Source organism: Rhinolophus hipposideros (genome assembly GCF_964194185.1).
Source record: "Rhinolophus hipposideros genome assembly, chromosome: 25".
Taxonomy (NCBI): Eukaryota; Metazoa; Chordata; class Mammalia; order Chiroptera; family Rhinolophidae; genus Rhinolophus; species Rhinolophus hipposideros.
The window spans coordinates 19,383,894-19,404,951 of NC_138071.1; the positions used below are offsets into that span (position 1 = coordinate 19,383,894).

General features: G+C 38.2%; 1 protein-coding gene across 4 annotated transcripts in view; it reads right to left on the minus strand.

Moving 5' to 3' along the window:
- Positions 1-9,975: 9,975 nt before the first annotated feature.
- The window catches only part of PTN (pleiotrophin), an 88,722-nt gene continuing 77,639 nt past the window's right edge, over positions 9,976-21,058 (minus strand). For 2 of the 4 annotated variants that reach the window (XM_081038696.1, XM_081038694.1), the window contains exon 5: positions 9,976-10,716. In XM_081038696.1, the coding sequence (XP_080894822.1) occupies positions 10,664-10,716 (53 nt within the window). In that variant the 3' untranslated portion in view covers positions 9,976-10,663. Of the gene's footprint in view, positions 10,720-21,058 lie in introns of all 4 variants that reach the window. The other 2 variants (XM_081038695.1, XM_081038693.1) reach the window with 1 other exon arrangement.

The window sequence follows — 21,058 nt, forward strand, 5'->3', positions numbered from 1 at the left end:
GGATCTTATATTAATTTTTGCTCCAAAAGACACAAAAGAACATCTCTTATGTTCACGGGATGTCATCCTGAAAAATCATGCTAGGGCTTATTTTCCGGTTAGGTCTTATTTTTGGGGAAACACAGCAGGGATTTCGAGGGTGTGATACTGTTTTTGGCTAACTATGTTGGCTGCAACAGGAGGGTAGTTTCAGAGGTTTTCTATGACTGTTTACTGGAGGCTGGTGGCCCAATACGGGGGTTATTCCCATTGATAAAATATCAATTCCAATAATCCACTCTGGGACTGGAAAAATGATCCCTGGGTAGGTCTTTAGATGGATTGTGTCCACTGTGACCTACATTTTATCCAGGGCACCATTTTTGACTTGTTCCCTTAAGCCCCCACTCAAGCCAAAGGTGGGAGGCTGGGGAATAATGATGATTTGGATCTCTGGGTCTCAACCTCAAGTCAGACACTTTGTCAATATTTCTCAAAGTATCTAGGTATTCTTCTTTCCCCAGTGAAAAGTCACCCCCTTTGAAGTATCCACAGATCTCTTTGGGGAAGTACTAAAGGGATCCCAGTATTTTCTTGCTACAGTTGCAGTCTTACCTGGACAGCTTTGAAGTCGTTGGGTTCTGAATATTAAAATTAGCTCAGATTTAGCAACTTAACAAGGAATCATAACCACTTTGACGCAGACACCCTCAGCCTCCTGCTCTTCTGTGCATACCTTTTCTTGGTCGTAGGGGTTCAGCATCACCTTTGTGGACTGCCTCACCTTACCATTTTGTCTCTAGAAATATCAGCCTCCATTCATCCTCTCCAAAACTCTCTGAAGGTCAAGTCCAATTGGCTGCCCCTCAGACCTCGCTACTCAGCAAGGTCATTACAGTCTCCTGGCTGCTGACTTCTCAGCCTCCACACTGGTTACATAAATGTGAAGAGGACTAGAAGTCCAAACAGAGGAAACAGCAGAAACAAAGCCACTCGGGAGAAAAGAAAGTCTGTGTTTGCAGCTTGGCAGAAAGGGCAGCCTAGTGTTTAGAAAGAAAGGCAGGTCCCAGTCTCATAAAATCATGATGGATGCCCCAAGGAGTGCAATTGACATAGATTTGCTACAACCCTCGAGTGTTGCCTATGATTGTGACTTCCATCAGAATAGGGTTCTTAACTGACAGGTACGTGAAGTAAATTTGAAGGTCAATGACTTAAATGGGGGAAAAATGTTTATTTTCACTCATCTCTAATTGAACCAAAATGTAACATTTTCTTCCATGGAAAATGTGGGCAACAAACCACAGTAGTATTAGCAGTGTTTGTAACTTTGTCATGAGTAGAAAACACACCGCAGTAGATGAGGGTAAAGGGGATCACATATGTGGTGATGGAAGGAGAACTGACTCTGGGTGGTGAACACACAATGATTTTTAGATGATGTAATACAGAATTGTACACCTGAAATCTATGTAACTTGACTAACAATTGTCACCCCAATAAAGTTTACTTAAAAAAAAAAGAAATCACAGATAACCTGATCATATTAAGTTGTTACCAATATTTACAAATATCATTTATATACATCACTTCTTACAGTAGTTATTAGACTTAACTCTAGATCTTGTTATTTAATGTTTAAATAGTGAAGCAAAATATTTCCATATCAAAAATTTGTTTTCTTAGTAGGACAACTGTATTTGGGTATAATTAGAATCATTTGTAATCCAATATAATTTATTTTAAACATTTAAAAACATTATTCTGTGAAGGGTTCCATAGGCTTCTCCAAACTGCCAAAGGAGTTAATGGAACCAAAAAATGTTAACCCCTACATTAAAATTAGCATTTTGGTTTCAGCTTTCCTCACCCCTTTCTCTATCAAATTACTTCTCCAACAATCCCCAGTAAACAGCGCCATCCATTAGCTCTCTCTGTGATTCTTACATAATTGATATCTAAGACAGTTCCTATTGTTTGTGAGGGTAAGATAAAGAATCTCCGGATCCCCTTTTGTGTGATTTTCTTTTCTCTCCCTTTTGTCCATTTCTACTATATTAAAGTGCATTTTGCTCTTTCAGCACATACCTGGAGATGAAGGGGATGACGTCACATGGGTAGGAAGATTCAGAAGGGCTTTAAGCTGGAAGCAGAAATCTTCACACATGGATGGGAGGTGCTGAAAGGAGAAAAAGGAAAGGAAAATCGAGGAGGAGACAAAGTTGTAGATGGTAGGAGGGAAGTCCCGCCCAGCAGACAGAACCCAGCACTCAGCATCTGGAAGATATTAAGTGTAGACCACAGACTGCACCACACTGTATTAGGTTGGTGCAAAAGTAATTGAGGTTTTTGCAATTGTTTTTAACCTTTTAAACGGCAATTACTTTTGCACCAATCTAATAGCATCAGGAAGGTTCAGAAAAAAAGTGAAAATGTTTGCTGAAATGTAGCCCAGGGACCATGGCGGCAGGTACTCAAAATGAGGCAAAATACGAACATATACCCTGGCCTGCAGATTTGACTTACGTTAGTCAAGTCTGCTCCAATGTGGTAGGAAATTCAGAGCAAAACTCCACCTGGGTGGTGATGGGAGAGGAGGATTGAGGGAAGCAAACAGAAGCCAGTTTTATAAGGGCTAGAGTACTGGGAAGTTAATTCAGAACAGGGTGGAGGCTGTATCTCAGGTGTAAAGAATGATCCTAATTGTAGAACCTGGGGCAGTGTAAGCATGAGAGAAGCAAGATTAGCTTGATGCTGAATTTCTTATTACTAAATCAGATCATCTGAAATAACTAGGAGAAGATGGTTCACAAACCCCAAACTGAGACTAAGTCTGTTAGTCTGGGTGACCTGACTTATGCTAATGAGAATGGAGGGCTATGAAGGCAGAAAACCAGGAAGTTTATGACAAATGGTCAGCTCCAAATCTGCTTCACTCTCTGAGTGATATCTAATCTATATGACATTAGGCCCCCCAAACATGAAGCAACATGTGTCGTTTAGTCAGATTTCCTTGGATCACAAAGAAAATATTAAGGCAATCCGGATAGAAGAAGAGGAAAAGAAATAGTCAAGAGATAAAATGACTGGGTGGCCAGAGGCAAAATGTATGACAGATCCAAATGGCCTTCATTATTTCTCAGTCGGAAAATTCCAATAACTTCCTAAATTGTCTCAACATCTTAAGTGCTTCATTATTCAAATGTATCTTATAAACTACTTCTAGGTGACAGACTGAAATTCTTCATGTGTAAACACTGTTACTCACTTCAGTCTTCCACTACAAAAATACCAACATCTCTTTGTCACCTAACAAGTGCCTTTTCTTTGCATTCAAATTTCTGTACGATGTGATTCCAACCCATGTCAATGTTTGTTACCTAGTAGTCTTTTTAAAATAATTTAATATTAGACATAATATTCTACTAATTAATATTCTGCTACTTCATTTTTTTGTATTTCCTTTTTATTCTGACAAGTGTGCCCTTCTTTGAAGAGTCACTCTACTTTACTTCTGTGTGATTTTGGTGGGTTGCCAATGTGAAGACCATGGACTTTTGACAACAGGAATGCCATGTTGCCCAAGTTGGGCCAACCGGAGTTCCTTTCCCAGTAGTAATGACCCAGAAAAGCAAAGACACAGAGGAACCAAAAGTGATGGAATATGAGTCATGTAAGGACCTCTTGGGACGCTCAGATGTTCAGAGGGTTTGTGTCTTATATCTTTCTGAATGTTCCTCTCATCCTCTATCCTTCCCTAGGTTCTTCTGCTCAATTATTTGAACTATTGATTATTCTTTCAAGAAATTATTTTGTACATGCATACATACACTTCAGTTTAAGAATAGTAGTTTCTATTTCTTGTAACCGAAGAACACTAAATGGTGCAGAAATGAGGCTGTTGGGGGACAGACCCCCAGAGAATATGGCGTAAGTGGAATTAATTATCGAGCTAAAATGGCATGAAAATCAATGGGATTGGCATTAATATTCTAAGATGGAACATTAAGAGTCCACAATAGATAATGGAGAGCTGGTAAATAAGGTTATTGACTGGGCTGCCAGGAACACTGAGGGTGAAACTTTTAGGGACTGGTGGTTTTTGCTATAGACCTGGATACATTAATCTCAGAAAAGTATGAGCTCAAATGTTAAAATTTTCACTTTGAGGCATGGACTAAAATCCAAGAGTCTTCTTGTCAACAGGCCCCAAGCATCATTTTTACTAGTTATCACAGGACTAAGACTGATCAAAATCAAAGTCAGAGCTGGATCAGTCAGCTTGTTAATTTAGATCAGGTCAACTGAGAACTTTGCAGCATGTGACAGAAATCTTGAAGAAAAGAATGGGATGTGAGCTGTTCAGCAGCTACATTAGCAAGTATTTGAAGAACTTAAACAAACCTGAATAACCAAAGTTCTTGCCATCATCCCTCCTTTGCTTGCCTTGATCGAGGAAGCAGTGTGTCTCACAGAAGAAATAAAATGATTCCTTGGGCACCCAAACCTCACTAGTGCTGACCTCATTTCCCATTACTCTGATGATTTTTTTTTAAATCCTTTTTCCTTTGATTACTTCATCCATAGGCTCCCAGCTATCCCTGGAATATTCTAGAAATGCCTATCTCAGAGCTTTTGCACTCACTGCCCTGACTGCTCTCTCTGCCTGCAATATTCTCCCCCTAGATAACCTCATGGCTTGCTCCCTCACCTCCTTCAAGCTTTTGCTGGCTTGAATGTCACCAGGAGACCTCCTTCAGTTACCATATTTAAAATTGCACACCTGCCCAACACAATGCATTGTCCTTCCTTCCCTATTTTATTTTTCTCTATTGCACTTACTACCATCTAATATATATTTTACTCTTTGTATACTTTGTCCCCAAACTTGGCCTCCAATGAACCATGCCTTCTGGAATTCACTCCCTCATGTCGCCCCCTCCTCTAGAAACTGGGCTGGACCTGTGACTCATTTTAACCATTAGAATGTGGCAGAAATGATGCCGGACCCATCCCAGGCCTTAAGAAGTCTTGGTGGCTTCGAGCTTTGTACTTTGGAGAGTTCTGTGCTGCCATGTGGAAAAGCTGGTTACTCGGCTGGATAGACCTTGTAGAGAGAGACAACACCATGTAGAAAGCGTGAGGCCTTGAGACTACATGGAGAGATCAAGAGGCCTAGCTATCCAGTGTCCTACTTGAGTTCAATTTTCCAGATATTTCCACTAAGAAGTCAAACATGTGAGGGAGCCATGTGGGACATCTCAGCCCCTCAAGCTTATGTCACATCCTCAAGCTAGTGTCACATGGAGCAAAAGAACCACCCAGAGAAGTCTAGTCAACCCACCAGGAGAGAGTCATGAGATAATAATTGGTGCTTTAAGCCACTAGGTGGTTTATTATGCAGCGATACACAACCAAAACATGATTCACGGTGTTCACTGTCGATGTCCCCAGGATGACTGTACATTCCATGAAAACAGGGTTGGGTTTTTCTTTTTTTTTGGTCCATTTTGTTCTTTGCTGCATCCCCTGCACCTATAATGGTAATGAGCACTTAACATGTTGAATGAAGGAAGGCATAAATTAGTTGATGAATTTGAACCGGTCATAGCCTACGGGGTGAAATGTAGAATCGAAATTCGGAAGGGGAAATATACCCACAGAGATTTTCGGGTATTAATTACTCTCTGTTAATCTATAATTAACATAGAATAATAGTTGTGCAAACAGACGTTCGACTTCCAAGGAGAATGGAATCTTACTTTGGATATAGTTAAATTTCTTGATAAGGATGCATTCACCAGAAAGTTTCACTTCAATTTTCTAGCACCAATTAAGTTTCCTAGTTTAATTAATACAAACCTAAACCAAATGCTGCCCCAAGAAAATTATGTTAGGTGGCCAGATATCTTTTAGCTTAATATAGAGGAAAGGAATTCAGAGATCTCAAAAATGCCTGATTAGGGCAATTATACACATCTTGCCCAATCTCCTTCTTACCACATCCCAGAATAGATCCCTAATATCTCCTTTCATCCTTGCTACAAGATAGTAGATTGGCGAATCTCTAAATAAATTGGTAAGAATTTTAATTATTACCGCGTTTTCCCGAAAATAAGACCTAACCGGAAAATAAACCCTTAGCATGATTTTTCAGGATGACATTCCCTGAACATAAGGCCTAATGCGTCTTTTGGAGCAAAAATGAATATAAGACCCGGTCTTTTTTTCAGGGACACACGGTAGTTATAACTAACTTAAAAGCATACAACTTTAGGACTTAGAAGTCTAAAATTCATGTCACTTATTGAGAGCATCTCAATTTGTTGGTCATTTTTAGTAAATGAGGCATTCATGTAATTCTCCGAGAATCTCATAAAGTATTCTTGAAGATTAGTTTTGTCCTGTGTTTGATGGATCTCACAATCAAAAGATAATATCATTCTCTATGATTAGTTTATTTTATGTCACATTTGAATCTCCACTAAGAACAAGCTGGGTATATGGATACTGTCACTACATGTCTATAGTCTGTACGGCATCTATCCATTCCCAGGAGTTTAGGGATATGATGTCAGGATTTTCCATGTTTTCGATCTCCAATGGAATGTGTATGGCTTCTACTTTTAGTACATTTTCAAAGAACAAAAGAAAATATGTGTTCAGCTCAGTGATGGAATCCTCTATGCTTTCTGATTCATCCTGAATATATGAGCTCTTTAGCTAACCCCACGAGTAACTTAGCATGGTAGTTGTAATGAATATATATATACACAAGAAATACATCAAGCAAGGTTCTGCCTGTTAAGGTTTTGTCCTTTAACAACAAAAACAAATCACTTTATAGAAATTAGAAACTGAGAGTTCATTGTTTATTTTTTTAATTAAAAAAAATAAACACACGTAGACCTGCATTCCTTTGTGCTGAGATATCCTTGAATTACATTGTTTTCCTTGAGACCACAACAGGATTGAGCATTTTACTTTACTTTTGGTGCCTTGCTTGGAAAAGTGAAAGATTAGGAAGAATAGAAACCATGGGGAGGGGTCGGATTTGTGAGATTTTGATGTTTTTCTCTGATTAAAATGTTCCACATGTTTTATTTCTAGGGGAATTAGAGTCCACATAAAGTTTGAGGTAGTCATTACTTCCAGGAAGACCTTTTCTGCTTGTGTAAATATATTCCAAGAGTCTATATCTTCTTTGAAAAGTAGATTGAAAATGCATCTATTTGACAGACCTGGAGTAGTCACTATCTGCTAGTAAGGTTTCCGGGTGCAAGAAAAATGTATCCTCTCCCTGTCTGTCTCTCTGACTGTGGCAGCCAGGATTGAATTGGGGAATACAGTAGAAAAACATGGTAATACAGGGAAAGACATGGAGAGAATTTTTGCAACTCAGAAATAACCTTGTAGACAGTGAAGAACCTGTTTTACCCCAAATAATAATTTTAAAAAATGAGTTTATATGAGAAGTATTGAAAAATTATTCTGCAAACACCCTCACCTTCTGATTGAATCCACTTTTAAAAGCCTAAGGGTTAAAACTAATTAAATTAAAAGCAAGCCAGGTGGAAAAAAATGGAAATTGAAGGCTTTGGTATTCCACTTCCAAGGATGTTTATCTTATTTTTGGAGAAGATTAATAGGGGGAAAGCCCTTTGCTTCACTCCATGAGAATATCCCATGACTAAAGGTTGATAAATTTCTAATTTTACGTTTGAGAACTATGTTAAAATAACACAATGTGGGAAAAATGGTATTTTCTATTGCCTCATTCAATGTCTCTTAAAGCATATTTACCTCCATTTCTATTTTAAAAAGTTATAAAACAGTTAAAGACTTTCAGAATGATGGAGCCAAAGGTTAGATATCATGGCAGAAAAAAAGTGTATCTCTTAGTCGTAAAGAAATGTCTGTCTTCTCAATGGGAAAAGGATTGTAGCCTTTCTTTCCTTATATAAGTCTCCTTATAGTTAAGGACCAACAACTAAAATTATTCTCACCCATACAATTTAATAGAACTTTACTTAATAAATATTCAGAGTATTAAATTCTGTTTGGAGTTCCTCTACTGCAGAGCTGGCAAAACATTAGGATGTCATCCCAGGAATATATGAAGTCAAAATGTCTCTCTCCACGACCCTCTTCTTGATTCCATCTATAAATAATGAATGTGACAGCACTCATATATTCAGGATGAATCAGAAAGTCTTAGCAAAGTAGAAATGTAGAGGATTCAGTTACTGAGCTACTCAAGGACATTTTCTGGTCACTTAAGGATTGTTTTGCTAGGGTTTGGGCAAGGCCCCTTTACATTCTCCTAATTATTGGAAGGAAAATTTATCTCATTCTAAGGCCATTTAAGAAAACACAGTTGACTTTTTTACATTTCCCTTTCCTTCCTCAAGGCTTAATGAACTTTAAGGTCAAGTTCATACAACTCAGAACATTTGGGAAGCAAGGGTTTGCCGGTAACTATCAAATGCCTGATGATGGTCTTTTTTTTTCCTGTTTGTGAGAATCCGTGATTTTTGAAGCTTGTCCTTTTGTGTTATGTTTTCAATACTTCAGTGAGGTTTCTCATGATGCTTAAAGCTGGGACTGGGGTAGAATAATTCTCCAGACTTAGAGGACGTCTGTTTTCATAGCCTCTGCGATGAAACCCTTGCTTTAACAGATAATAAGGGACTTACTACTATATGGTTTGTTAGGATTCATTGCCAATGTACTGAAAATACCTGGCTTCCTGCCATGCCCTGTGTATAATGAAGGATGACACGATTATTTACAGGACTGTTTCCTTTGGGAGATTTTGTTCTAATTCACCTGAGCTCATTCCTGATTCATGGGCTGCTATTTTAGCTAAATGATGATGGAGAAGCAATATTAGGTGAGAGGCTAACAAAATTTGCTGCAGACTCTTCCATCATCCCTATTCTTGAGGCTTTGCTGTCAAAAACCCCACTCAAGACAATGCCTTTCTTTCATTTCCTCCATCCATCTTCATGACTAATATTTTCCTATTACAGTCTGCTTGTAAAAGGACTACATTCACTTTTCATGTTACTGTCATTTGCACTTTCTAAAGAGTACCTTTTATTAAGCACCAGTCCATAAAATGTTCAGTGTATGTGCGCAGAAGCCCCTCCTCCCCTTTCCTACACCCCACTGGCAGTTGGTTTTAACTTAGTGGGGAGATACAGACCCCCTCAATATTCTTAGCTCAAGAGGAGCCTTCGATTAGGTAGCAAAAACAGTTTAGCTTAGAAGGTAACTTGGATACATCATTAGATCAGCTTGCAATCATTTTATGGCTAGTCCAAGAGATGTTGAAATCATCATTGCTGAAAAGAGCTATCTTAGTAGATAGTTGTTTGCTTATTGTGTCTTATCACTTTAAAATTAGAGGTGGCTTTTTTCAGGAGAAATACTTTGATGTTAATCCCAGGTGATTTCTGAGACTTTATTTCTCTGAATAATAGAAACATAGACTCGTTTACTTAAAAACTGTGCTTAGAGCCCAGCAAAAAAGGCGAGTAGTAAATACTCTTTGGAATCATGTGGTAGATAATAGAGCAGGAATTCTGGGTTTATGGAAACCAAGCACAAAGTACCGTTTTGCATAGTGTTATTCTGATGTTGATTTGGACTGTGCAAGCCTGGATTTCCTCGGTACAAGAAAAGTACTCTTACTAACTACTTTACTACTAGACTACTTTGGGACTTTTGTTCAATTCAGTATCACTAGTCTAACCCACAAAATATTGATATAAAATTAAAAATATATAGATATAGACATACTGGTATTTATATCTACGTCTCCATTATTTATACTTACATCTACATAAACCCTCTATAACATTTGGGCCCAAGAGTGATTTAATTAGTTTGTATGATAAATTCTCAATGCTAACAGCTTGACTGGGAGAGTGTAGGTGACAAATGACAGAGGTTGACAAGATCAAATTATTGCACACAAAAGCATCTTTTTTTCAGCATCACCTTGATTTATTTTCCTAGTCTTTTTTTTCCTTAGATGGAAAAAATAGTTTCATCAAGAAAACAAATGCTCTGCCAAAGTGAAAGAATTTCATGTTTTAATGCTTTTCTTAAAAAAAAAAAAGTCAACGTTGAACTAGTGCATGCTCTGCCCCCTCCCCCTATTTTGCTGACCAAAAATATTTTTTAATCCATTGGCAGAAAACAAAATGTTTTCCTCAAATGGGATGATGATATTTTATTGCTTTGTTTAGTATATGTTTTTCTCAATTGGGAAAAAAAAGTCTAGGTGAAAAAAATTACCTACAAGAGAAGTAGTTTACATGGTGATAACATTTAAAGAAAGAAATGCTGCCAAAAGAAAAAAAAAATGTAAAAAAAAAAAAGGGTTTTAAATGTAAAATATCACATAACTTCAAAAAACTTACCTCAATTTTCTATCACTTATCATGTACTACAAGTCAACTTTCTAAATAGGATTACAGTCCTTTATTATGGTGGTACTATGGTATACATTTAAAAAATGCTACTACAAAAATGTTCTTTTCTTTTTGTTTCTGCCTATTGTATACTTAAGCTATAGATAATTTTTGAATAAAAAGCCTACAGTAGGTATAAATGCAATAGTTAACTGAGCCTGTTGGCTGACGTCCTTTTTGTGGTCTACAGAAGGTGGCCTCTTTTAGTCCAGCATCTTCTCCTGTTTCTTGCCTTCCTTTTTCTTCTTCTTAGATTCTGCTGTGATTAAAAATAAAAAGAAAGAGAAGGAAAAGCATCACATTAGTAAGCTTTGGGCGGATAGCCACTTTTCTTATAGCTGCTTAGGAATGAAACAATTAGGTGGATAGACGAGGCACATCTGTGTGTGTTGTACATGTGTGTACACACGTGTGTACCTGCTTTTGTGAGGAGAGTGCCAATGAGAATAAGCATGAGTAATACAGATTACTCCATGTGACCACCTATAAATGCCTGTGATCTTGTTGGCAGCTGTCACTTAATATATGAAATACTGTCTGGGGGTCCTAACTGAAAAAGAGAAACACAACAGGCATTCTGGGAGAATGAGCTGGGTCATTATTCATTGGAGAACTATAAGAGCTTTGCTTAGCCCCTCGCGTTCCACGTTCATTTTCCATGGAACTGCTGATGAGCATATTTTCTGATGAATAATTTCAAAGTACTTCCACTCCTGATTGGCTCTCTGCTTCTATATTTGGCCATCTATTCATATATGAAGGACCAGATGTGAACCTGGTCCTTGGAGCTTTGAACCATCGAGCTTTGACCCTGTAGAGATACCACTCTTGGGTGAAGCAAATGGAATGTATCAACCTGGGCTAAACCAGGTAAATAAAATTATTAGGATTTAAGTCAAAAGGCCCCATCCTTTTGCCATTCAATCATCTTGCCGCCTCCCTTTTCCTAAGCATACAAGGATGCAGTATGGGATAGGATATGTCAACTTTGGCTCCAAAGATGAAAATGGTCAGGACACTGGGCTAACAAGTGAAAGACTATTGCTAAATGCTTCTAAAAGCCTTATCCCATTTGGTCCACAGTAGTGGCAGAAACGTATGGGTTAGTTACAGGCTCTGGAGCCAGACTGCCAGAGTTTCAATCCTGGCTCCATCCATATGTTACTGTGAGACTCTGGGAAAGTTAATTCATGAATTTGTGTCTCAGATTTCTTACTTGTGAATGGGCATATAAGTAGTACCACTTCATAGGGTTAACATCCAAATGAAATGAGCTGTATGAAATCCACTGAAAATAAAACATGGCACAATAGCATGTGCTCAACAAAGGTTAGCAGTTATCATTAGTGTGATAATAGACTAAGAACAAGAGGTCATTTCTCTGCATAGGTAATGGTCTTTGTCATCATCAGGACATACTGACAATGGTCAGCTGAGATCAGGGTCAGCAGGGTCCTAAGGCTTATGATGAGAGGGGACGTGATGCCAATCACAAATGTTGTACAAATCCCACTTTATACTGAATCAGAGTTGGAAACTTTTCCATTCTTATCTTCATCACTTCTTCACATAAGTTCTAAACGTCATCATAAACTAAGCAAAGTAGCATTTCTATACACAGTGATTGTCTTCAGCTTCCTTTACTCAAGTTTCAAGAGTGCAATTAGGCCAGCAATTGCTAAAATCCTGCTAAATTGCTGCTCACCAGTATTCATTTTGTTCATGTCTATCCTTAGCGTTCTCCTTTCTATACCAAAGACACTTCCACTTCCCCTCTATTTTTGCTTGTCATTATAAATGTCTCCTTCTTTTGACTCATGATAGGTGAGACAACCAGACCTTCCAAGTTCATAGATACCTGTTAGGTCAAAGAATGTTTTCTGTTTAATCTCTGAACAAATAATCAATGGCTACACATCACATGTAATAATTTCCAGTCTTTGGTTGACATTTTAGGCAACAGCTGTATATTGGAATGTTATCCTCAGGTAATAATCTAGGATGTTCATTGGGATATAACTCTGGTTTCCCTTATCCAATTTCTCCAAATTCCTTCCTGAGGAATGCTCAGTAATTTGTAATTCTCTAGCTCTCCAGTAGAGTCAATGTTTGTGGTAATAATTTGCATATTTTGGCTAGCATGCCCCTATTTCATACATAAGTCTGAGTGAATGTCATACTGATCAGGTGTGTGTGTGTATTTACTTAATAAAACTTGAAGTTATTCTGCATATTGGACACTACTTGATACAGACAATGTAGGTTGTTCATTTCAGGGAACACTTTGGGAATGGGACTCTCTCCTCAGTTCTCTTAGGTAAAGGCAAGTGCACATCCCCTCTCTGTTACCTGCACCTGACATTTGTTTCATATTCATTAGTTAACACCTTGCTAAATACCAAATCAACCAATTGCCCATTTAACTCGCACAATGCCAATCCTTTTTTTCTGACTAACTGGCAAGTCAATATAGTATTCATTTGACACACTACAGAACTTAAGTCCACTTTGAGTTCAATCTATAGAACTAGAAAAATGAGGATTCTTTAGTAAAAAGCAGTGAAAAGAAGGAAGAATTTGCATTTGCATGAAGTTAATTGGATTTCTCACATAAAGAAGGGTTTAAATTTTTAAGAATAAAGAAGGAAATTGGGTCGATAATATTGCTTTCAATCAAAAGCAGTATTTTGTGACTTTTAGGTGCATTTTACCAACCGACTAAATGAGCTTTGCCACTGTGGCCTCAACAACATATGAACAACTTCTCAAGTTTTATCCAGTCAACAGGAAGGTTTTAAATAGTATCATGGAAGCTATGATCTGGAAAGAACCTCATCCCACTCTCCTACGTAATGGGTGGAGAAATAGAGGCCAAAAGAGTGTCAGTGATTCCTCAAGGGCTGCAATGATCCAGCAGTAGAATCAGATGAGAGGCCATTCCCTGACCTCTACCACATTGTCTCCATTAACCATCACCTCTGTAGTAACTGCCTATTGGTCTTATTTTGTGCTTATGTCTTGCCCATTATTCAAATCACCTCCCTTTACCTGAATCTCCATATTTATGCTTATTTCAATTCCCCAAGCATGTGATTCTTTTTCTCTCCTAGTCTTGGACCTACTAACCAACTCTTCATCCCATCAATCCTACACTTCCACTATTACTTCCATTTTCTTAATGCCTCTCCTCCGTCAGGTACCAGTTTTGACATCTCTTCTAATTTGTTGACCTTTTGGTGTTCTTTAGAAGTCTTTTCTCTTTATTTCCCCTGTCAGAGCATTTAACTCCCATGAGAGGGCAGAATCTCTACTCACTGTTATATCCTTAGCCTATAGCACAGTGCTTAGTGTGTTATAGTTGATTAGTAAATATTTAATGAAATAAATTTGTAGCACGGCAAGAACACGTGCCTCACTTGCTCACCACACACCCATCTTCCTTATGGTGGCTCTTTGAATTTTCCTTGGTTATTTCCACCTCAGCCTTTATACATTATGTTATTTCTACCTGTGTGTTTTTACTCCTACTATCTCACCTTTGCTTAGCCAACTTCTATTCATCCTTAAGATCTTTGCTACAATTTTAGTTCCTCAAGGAAGCCTTTCCAGAGCTCCCAGACTAAGCATATTCCACCCACAGTTAGATACTTCCATTGTGTCTCTCATTGCTCTTACCGAAGTTAGAACTAGACCATGAATTTTGTTTCTAATTATTTAAATATGCATTTTCCCCATCATATGAGAGTAGGGACAATATCTATCTTTAGCATCTGTGTCTTCAGTGCCTGGCACATAATAAGTGCTCCTGAAATACTGGTTTCACAGAGTGGAGAAATGAACACTTGAATGGGAAACAAAAAGAGCCAACCCATTAGTACATAGAAAATAGTATTTCCCGAGGAAAGTAAGGGGTGTAAATTCAATCAGAATCTTTCAATGTTTCAGTTATTCTTCAAACAAAAATATTTTATGAAGAATAAAACTAAACCAAATTAAACCAAACGTATATAAAATTTATTCAAATTTCTCAAAACTTTCTTGTTGTTTTTTTTTGGTCTTTAAAGTAGAAGCCTGAAATAACTCTGCGGGTAAAAGTAATGTCCCATTTTAGTAGCCTTTCAAGGTTACATTGAAAGAAATCTTTACTATGAGCATAAGGGTCATGAATTGGCCCAGAGCAGGGTTCTGGCAAAGTGCTTTGTAATTAAGTCATACAGCAGCTACTCAAAGCTTTTAAGAGCCAATGTGATCACTCTCCTGACGTGACACAGTAGGGCACCTTAGTTCACACTGGAAAGAGTCAAGTCAAGCGAAGAAAGTATACACAAGCTACACATCAAATAACACCCCAGGCTACATGTCACTCTTCCCCATCTCGATCAAGGCTGTGAAGCAAAGAGGGTTGCAAACAGGAACTGAGCTGTTGTCAAAATGTGAGAAGAAAGGGCACCTGCCTGAGAAGAGCCTCTCTCTGTTCCCTTGGATGATCTCTCAATGGAAACTCACGGTGGTGTCCTTGGTGTGTTTTCACTTTCCGGGTTTACAAACTTTCATCCTTCTTCCAGCAGTTTGTAAGTCGCTGGAGGACAATACTCCCCTCTTATGGTAGGTATGTAAACATTTTTGTTATTTTCACAGAAACACGTTGTTTGAATATATGTTTGAAAGTGTAGAGAAAGTCCTAAGACTTGCCTAAAAAGAAATATTCTAGGAAGGATTCAGGCTCCTCCTATTGCTGTGAATTGTAGCACCTGGAGAGCCATCTTTATCATGTTCTATGTAGAAAATTCAAAATTTAACCCAGACAATTCTTTACATGCATAGCAACTACAGATAGGAAAGAAGAGAGGCAGTGAGAAAAAGGCATAATATGAGCCATGCTACAATAAATTCTGAGCCCATAATTTTTTTTTCTTTCTTATCCTGGATAGAAAGCAAAATACTGATGGACAGTGATGTAATAAGTGGCACCGTGGCCATTTGTTTAGTAAGGCAATAGGGAAACAATTCCATTAGGACCATACAGAGAATCAAGTCTTCACCTAGGGAATTGCTTTGAATTGATGTCTACCATTTACCAGCTTTGGGATCTTGGACAAATCAATCATTGTGCATCTGTTTCCCATAAATTGGGGATAATAAAACCTGGTAGATCCTCCTTAGGGGACCACTGGGAATACCATGTGCAATTACCACCTCTAAGATCCCATTTTACTACTACTGTTCAAAGGCATATCCATTTAGCAAATGCACACTCTATATCCACTGCATGCTGGGTGCTGTTCTTGATACTGAGATATATGGCAAATGAGTCTAAATTATGCTCTCACGGAGCTCACATTACAAGTAGTGTTTTCAAGATTGCTCTATGTGAGGATCTTTCAACACTGGAAAGTACTCTAAAAGTATGTATTTATATTAAAGATCGTGGGTATGTGTCAGCTATTTTTATGGCTTCATGCCAATTGCTCTTGCTGTTAGTTTACTATGACCTTGCAGATACGTGTGATGTAAAAGACAGCAATTACAGGGAGAATGAATTACCAGAAAGAAAGGTATGTGGTAGATTTAGCCTGGAAGGAAGAGAGTTTTTCCTCTCTGAGTTATTTCATTCTTCTTTAAAACATATTATTTTTCCGGTTTTAAAAGTGATAAAGGCTTATATGGAAAATTAAAAAAAAAAATTTACATGCTAACAGAAATTACTCGTAGTTTCACAATATAGAGATAACACTTTTAACAGCAGGTTCTATTTATGTTTCCTTTCTATGAATATATGCAACATTATACTTTAGGAACATAATGACAGCTGATAAATTGTATTATACTAAAAATTCTCTTGTGTTATTTTCCACATCATTGCATATACTTTGAAACATGACTGAGTAGTATTTCTTTATGACATTCCAGCCCATATTTTATATAACCTTTCTTCTTTTGTTGGCCAGTTGGCATGTTTCCACTTTCTGTTATTATAAATAAAGATTTAACGTGTGTTTTTGAAGACAAATCATTGTATGTTTAAGTTTTGCCTTAGGACACATTATTAGAAGAGGATCTACTGGATCGAAGAACAGGATATTTTTAAAGCTCTAGATATGTGCTAGCAAATGATTTTCTTGAAAGGAAGTACAAATTTTAAATTATTATCAGCAAATAAGAGCCTCTGTGCCTCGTGCGCTGAGCAATAGCCAGCCTGTTTTGATTTCCCCGTAGGTTCCTGGAGGTTTTGCATCGATGGAAAGCTGGCTGGAGTTGCTGGGAGTGTGATAAGTGTCTCCACTGCTACCAGGACAGCAGTGCCTCAGATTCTTGTGAAGCTTCAGAGTTGCTATGAATCTCCCAGTGGAAAGGAGGCAATGCTGAATCCCCCTAGGGTCCAGTTTGGCAGGCCGCTGGACGTAATGGGTGCAGTACATTGCTAGGTCTTACTCTTGAGGAATGTAGCCCCTTTTAAGGATGCTAGCTTGAGAAATGGAGTACTAAAAGTTATGTGCTTCATTGCAATTATTACACAAAGACAAGCTAGAGCCAAAAGTTATCAGACATGACTCTATTATATGGAGTCAAATGATTCCATTTTAAGTGACCTCAAACATGCTTTGGGATTACCATTGAAACAAAAACTAAAATTATTAATTTTTTTAGAATACCCAAAGAGTTGGGAGCACTCAGTTTGGGAAGCATTGCTATAACAGAAAAGAACTCTGGACATAGACTGTCCCGACTTCAAGTTCAAGCCTGACCCCCTCACTGGCTGGGTGACCTTGCACCAGTGGCAACCTTTGTGTCTTCATTGATATAATGTAAACAAATCTTCTTGAGGCTGCTGTGGGGATTAAGTAAAACTCTACATTGTTAAGGGCTTAGAATAATGCCTGTCACGTCATAAATAATAAATAGGAACAACTTTTACGACGGTCAAGGAATGCTGATGGCAATAGCTACAATTTAAAACACAAAGCAGAAATTCTCAATCCAGTAGAAGTTAGAAGGGAGAATTGCAAAAGCTTTGGAGGGGAGCAAAAATAAAAAAATAAAAAGATTTCTTAACCTAGTAACTAATTAGTATGAACATTGTTCTATTATTCAGCCTTCCTCAATACTAATTATTATATAGCTGTTTTGTGTGAGCACAGCTAATGAGCCTCCGAGCATGGAATTTACCAAGGGAGACAAAAGCAGACACACAGGGTGAAGTAAACCCTACAAATAGTTATAGTTCCTAGTTCCCATGTCTGTCCTGGCAATTAGGACTAAAAATTCTTTAATAAGAATTGGAAGTAAAACATCCAGGTAAGTCTTCTTCCAGGTGAGAACTTTGTACTTTAACAACGATTTCTCTGTATGTTTTTTGCAGCCAATGAATGAATGATGTGCCCCAGTGAGCCAGACCAGGACAATTTAGTTAGACACATCATTCATTCATTCATTCATTCATTCATTCATTCGAGTCAGTACTATTCAATGAGTTCCTCTCGGGAACTAAGGACCATGAGATGTAGTAACGTACAAAGGCGAGCGAGGTGTGGTTCCTGCCCTTCAAGAGGCTCAGTGTCCAGAGAGGCAAACACGCACTTGCTACAGAGGAATAAATATATTTCTTATCAGAGGTGCGAGTCCTGCCAGCAATTGAATGCTTGACAAAGAAAGTCTGGTAAGTCTTTTGTTGTTGTTGTTTCAGGTGTACAAAACAACATAGTGATTAGACATTTATATACCTCACAAAGTGATCACCCCAATAAGTTTATTACCCTGACACTGAATAACATTACAATATTATTGACTATATTCCCTATGCTGTACTTTATATGCCCGTGACTATTTTTTTATTATAGTTAACATTCAATATTATTTTATATTAGTTTCAGGTGTACAGTATAGTGGTTAGACGTTTATATAATTTATGAAGTGATCCCCTGATAAGTCTAGTACTCACTTAACAATACCCAATGTTCATTGCAGCACTATTCACAATAGCTAAGATACGGACACAACTGAAATGCCCATGAATAGACAATAGGATAAAGAAATTGTGGTACATACATACAATTGAATATTGTTCTGCCATAAAAAAAAAAAAATGAACTCTTACCATCTACAACAATATGGATGGACCTAGAGGGTATTATGCTAAGTGAAATAAGTCAGACTGAGAAAGACAAATACCATATGATCTCACATATATGTAGAATCTAAAGAACAAAATAAACAAACAAAACAGACTCATAGATACAGAGAACAAACTGATGGTTGCTAGATGGGTGGAGGTTTGGGGGTGGGACGCTGGGTGAAAAAGGTAAAGGGATTAAGAAGTGTAAACTGATAGTTACAAAAGAGTCATGGGGGAGTAAAGTACAGTATGGGAAATATAGTCAATAACGAAGTGTGGTAAGTTTTCACACTGATCTCTTTTCTGGTCCTTGAACACAAGCTCTTTTTGGCCTCAGGGACTTTGACCTTCCCCTTGCTTCATTTAGAACATTAGTATGGCTAGCTCCTTCTCTATCTTCAAGACTAAGTTCAAAAGATATCTCTCAAAGAAGCTTTCCCTGGTTACTCTAACTTAGCACCATCCTAGCACCCCAACCCAATCAGTCTAACACTTAGCTCTTTAGTTTTTAAGAACACATACTCCAATATGTAGTTGTTACTTTAATTATTATTTATTTGTCACCATTGTTTACTCACCATCACCACCAGAACAGAGCAGTAAGAGGGGAGGAAACGTTTAACATCACCAGCACTTCACATACTGCGTGCTCCACAGTAGGCTCTTAATAGATGTTATAAATAAATGACTAAATTGGAAGCAATGCCAAAGGACCATATGCTTCTCTCCTTCACAGCGCTTGTGATTCTGTGCAGTACCTTAGGATTTGACCTTCTGCTTCTCCTACTGCACCGTAGGTCCAGGTAGGTCACTGATTTACCCTTGGTACTAACTCTAGCAGATAACACCCATGCAACAAATATGCGCTCAATGAATAAAAGGCAAGAAGTACGGGAGAAGGAGAACACGGTACAGGTTTCTAGAACCACAGGTACAGAGAAATGGATGTATAAGAAATCATGGCCCATTCAGCCATCCCTGGGATGTACCGGCAGGGGCACAATACTAGGGCCAACGTCTGGAGCCAGGATCAGGCAAGGGCCCAATGAGATGGTGCCTGACATGCCAGGATCTGATTCTGTTGCCAATGGAAAACCATCAAAAAAAGAGGATTTTAAGGAAAGATGAGTGGGTCTGAAATTCATTACCTTTCTTAGATTAGCAACTGAGATCACTGAATCAAGCAGATTCAGGGGAAGGAGCTGTGCATGAAGCCGGAGATCTAGGACCAGACTGCCTCGTAATTAAGGCCTGGCTCCTCTGCTTATTAGCCATATAACCATACACTTGGCATCTCTGAGTCTCAGTTTCCTCATATGTAAAATTGGGAATAACAGTGACCATTTCACAGAGGTTTTTGAATATTCAGTGACACAAGGTGTGAGTAATGGGCTAAACTATAAACAAAACACACTAGGCTCTCAATAAATACTAGCTATAATTCCTACTATTGTAATCACCACGTTTTTGGGTTTTTTTTGCCTGAAAAGGTATTGAGGGAAACACCCACCTCAAGAACTTCATTTGGAAGGAAGTTCTTTTAAAAATACTGTACATTCATCAAACATTTTTACCTATATTACTTCATCTTTACAACAGTGTTATGAGGTATCCATTGCAGTTTACAGAAGACAAAACAGGTGGCAGTCTGATAAGAAAAGATCAGAATTCAATCTTCTCCCTTCATGTGCAGCATCATGGATGGGACATAAAATACAGATCTTCACAAAGCTCAACAGAACAGAACAGAGTCCAGAAATAAACCCATGCCTGTATGGTCAATTAATCTATGATGAAGGAAGCAAGACTATCCAGCGGGGTAAAGACAGTCTCTTCAATAACTGGGGTTGGGAAAACTGGACAGACTAGCAGTTACATGCAAAAGAATGAAACTGAATCATTTGCTTATGCCACATATAAGAATAAACTCAAAATGGATTAAAGACTTAATACAATAAAACAAAATAAAATAAATATAGATGTTCAAAGATTTCCACAAACAGAAGAAAAATCAAAACCTTGGGACCAAACTGAATAAGAGTGTTTCTCTCTGATCAAGGAGAACAAAATTCTGCAAAGCACCCCAGGCCGCCTCTCTCTGGTGAAATGCGAGGGCAGCAGCCATCAACCCACCACCGCCCATTCCAGGGTTTCAGGAGGGAGGGAGCCCATCACAGCGCAGCCTGCAGTGGGATTCTGCCCCTTCACCTCTCTCAACACAGTCAGAAGTCTCTCAGTCCAGCAAAGTTCATCCATAGAGTGCCGCCATGCTCATTCCTAAGGGATGTCAGAACCCAGAAAATAGAAAGAAAAATAAAATGTTGGGGAACTTCTTTTATCTTTCAAAGAACTAACAGAAGAATCTATTGAGTGGGGAAAGAATGGAGAATGCTGGGAATATCACTTTACTGACCCTTTTTCCATTTAATAATCAGCTGCCAAGTGCTGTGTCCCGCACACAGCTGAATCTTGCACTTAAACAGTT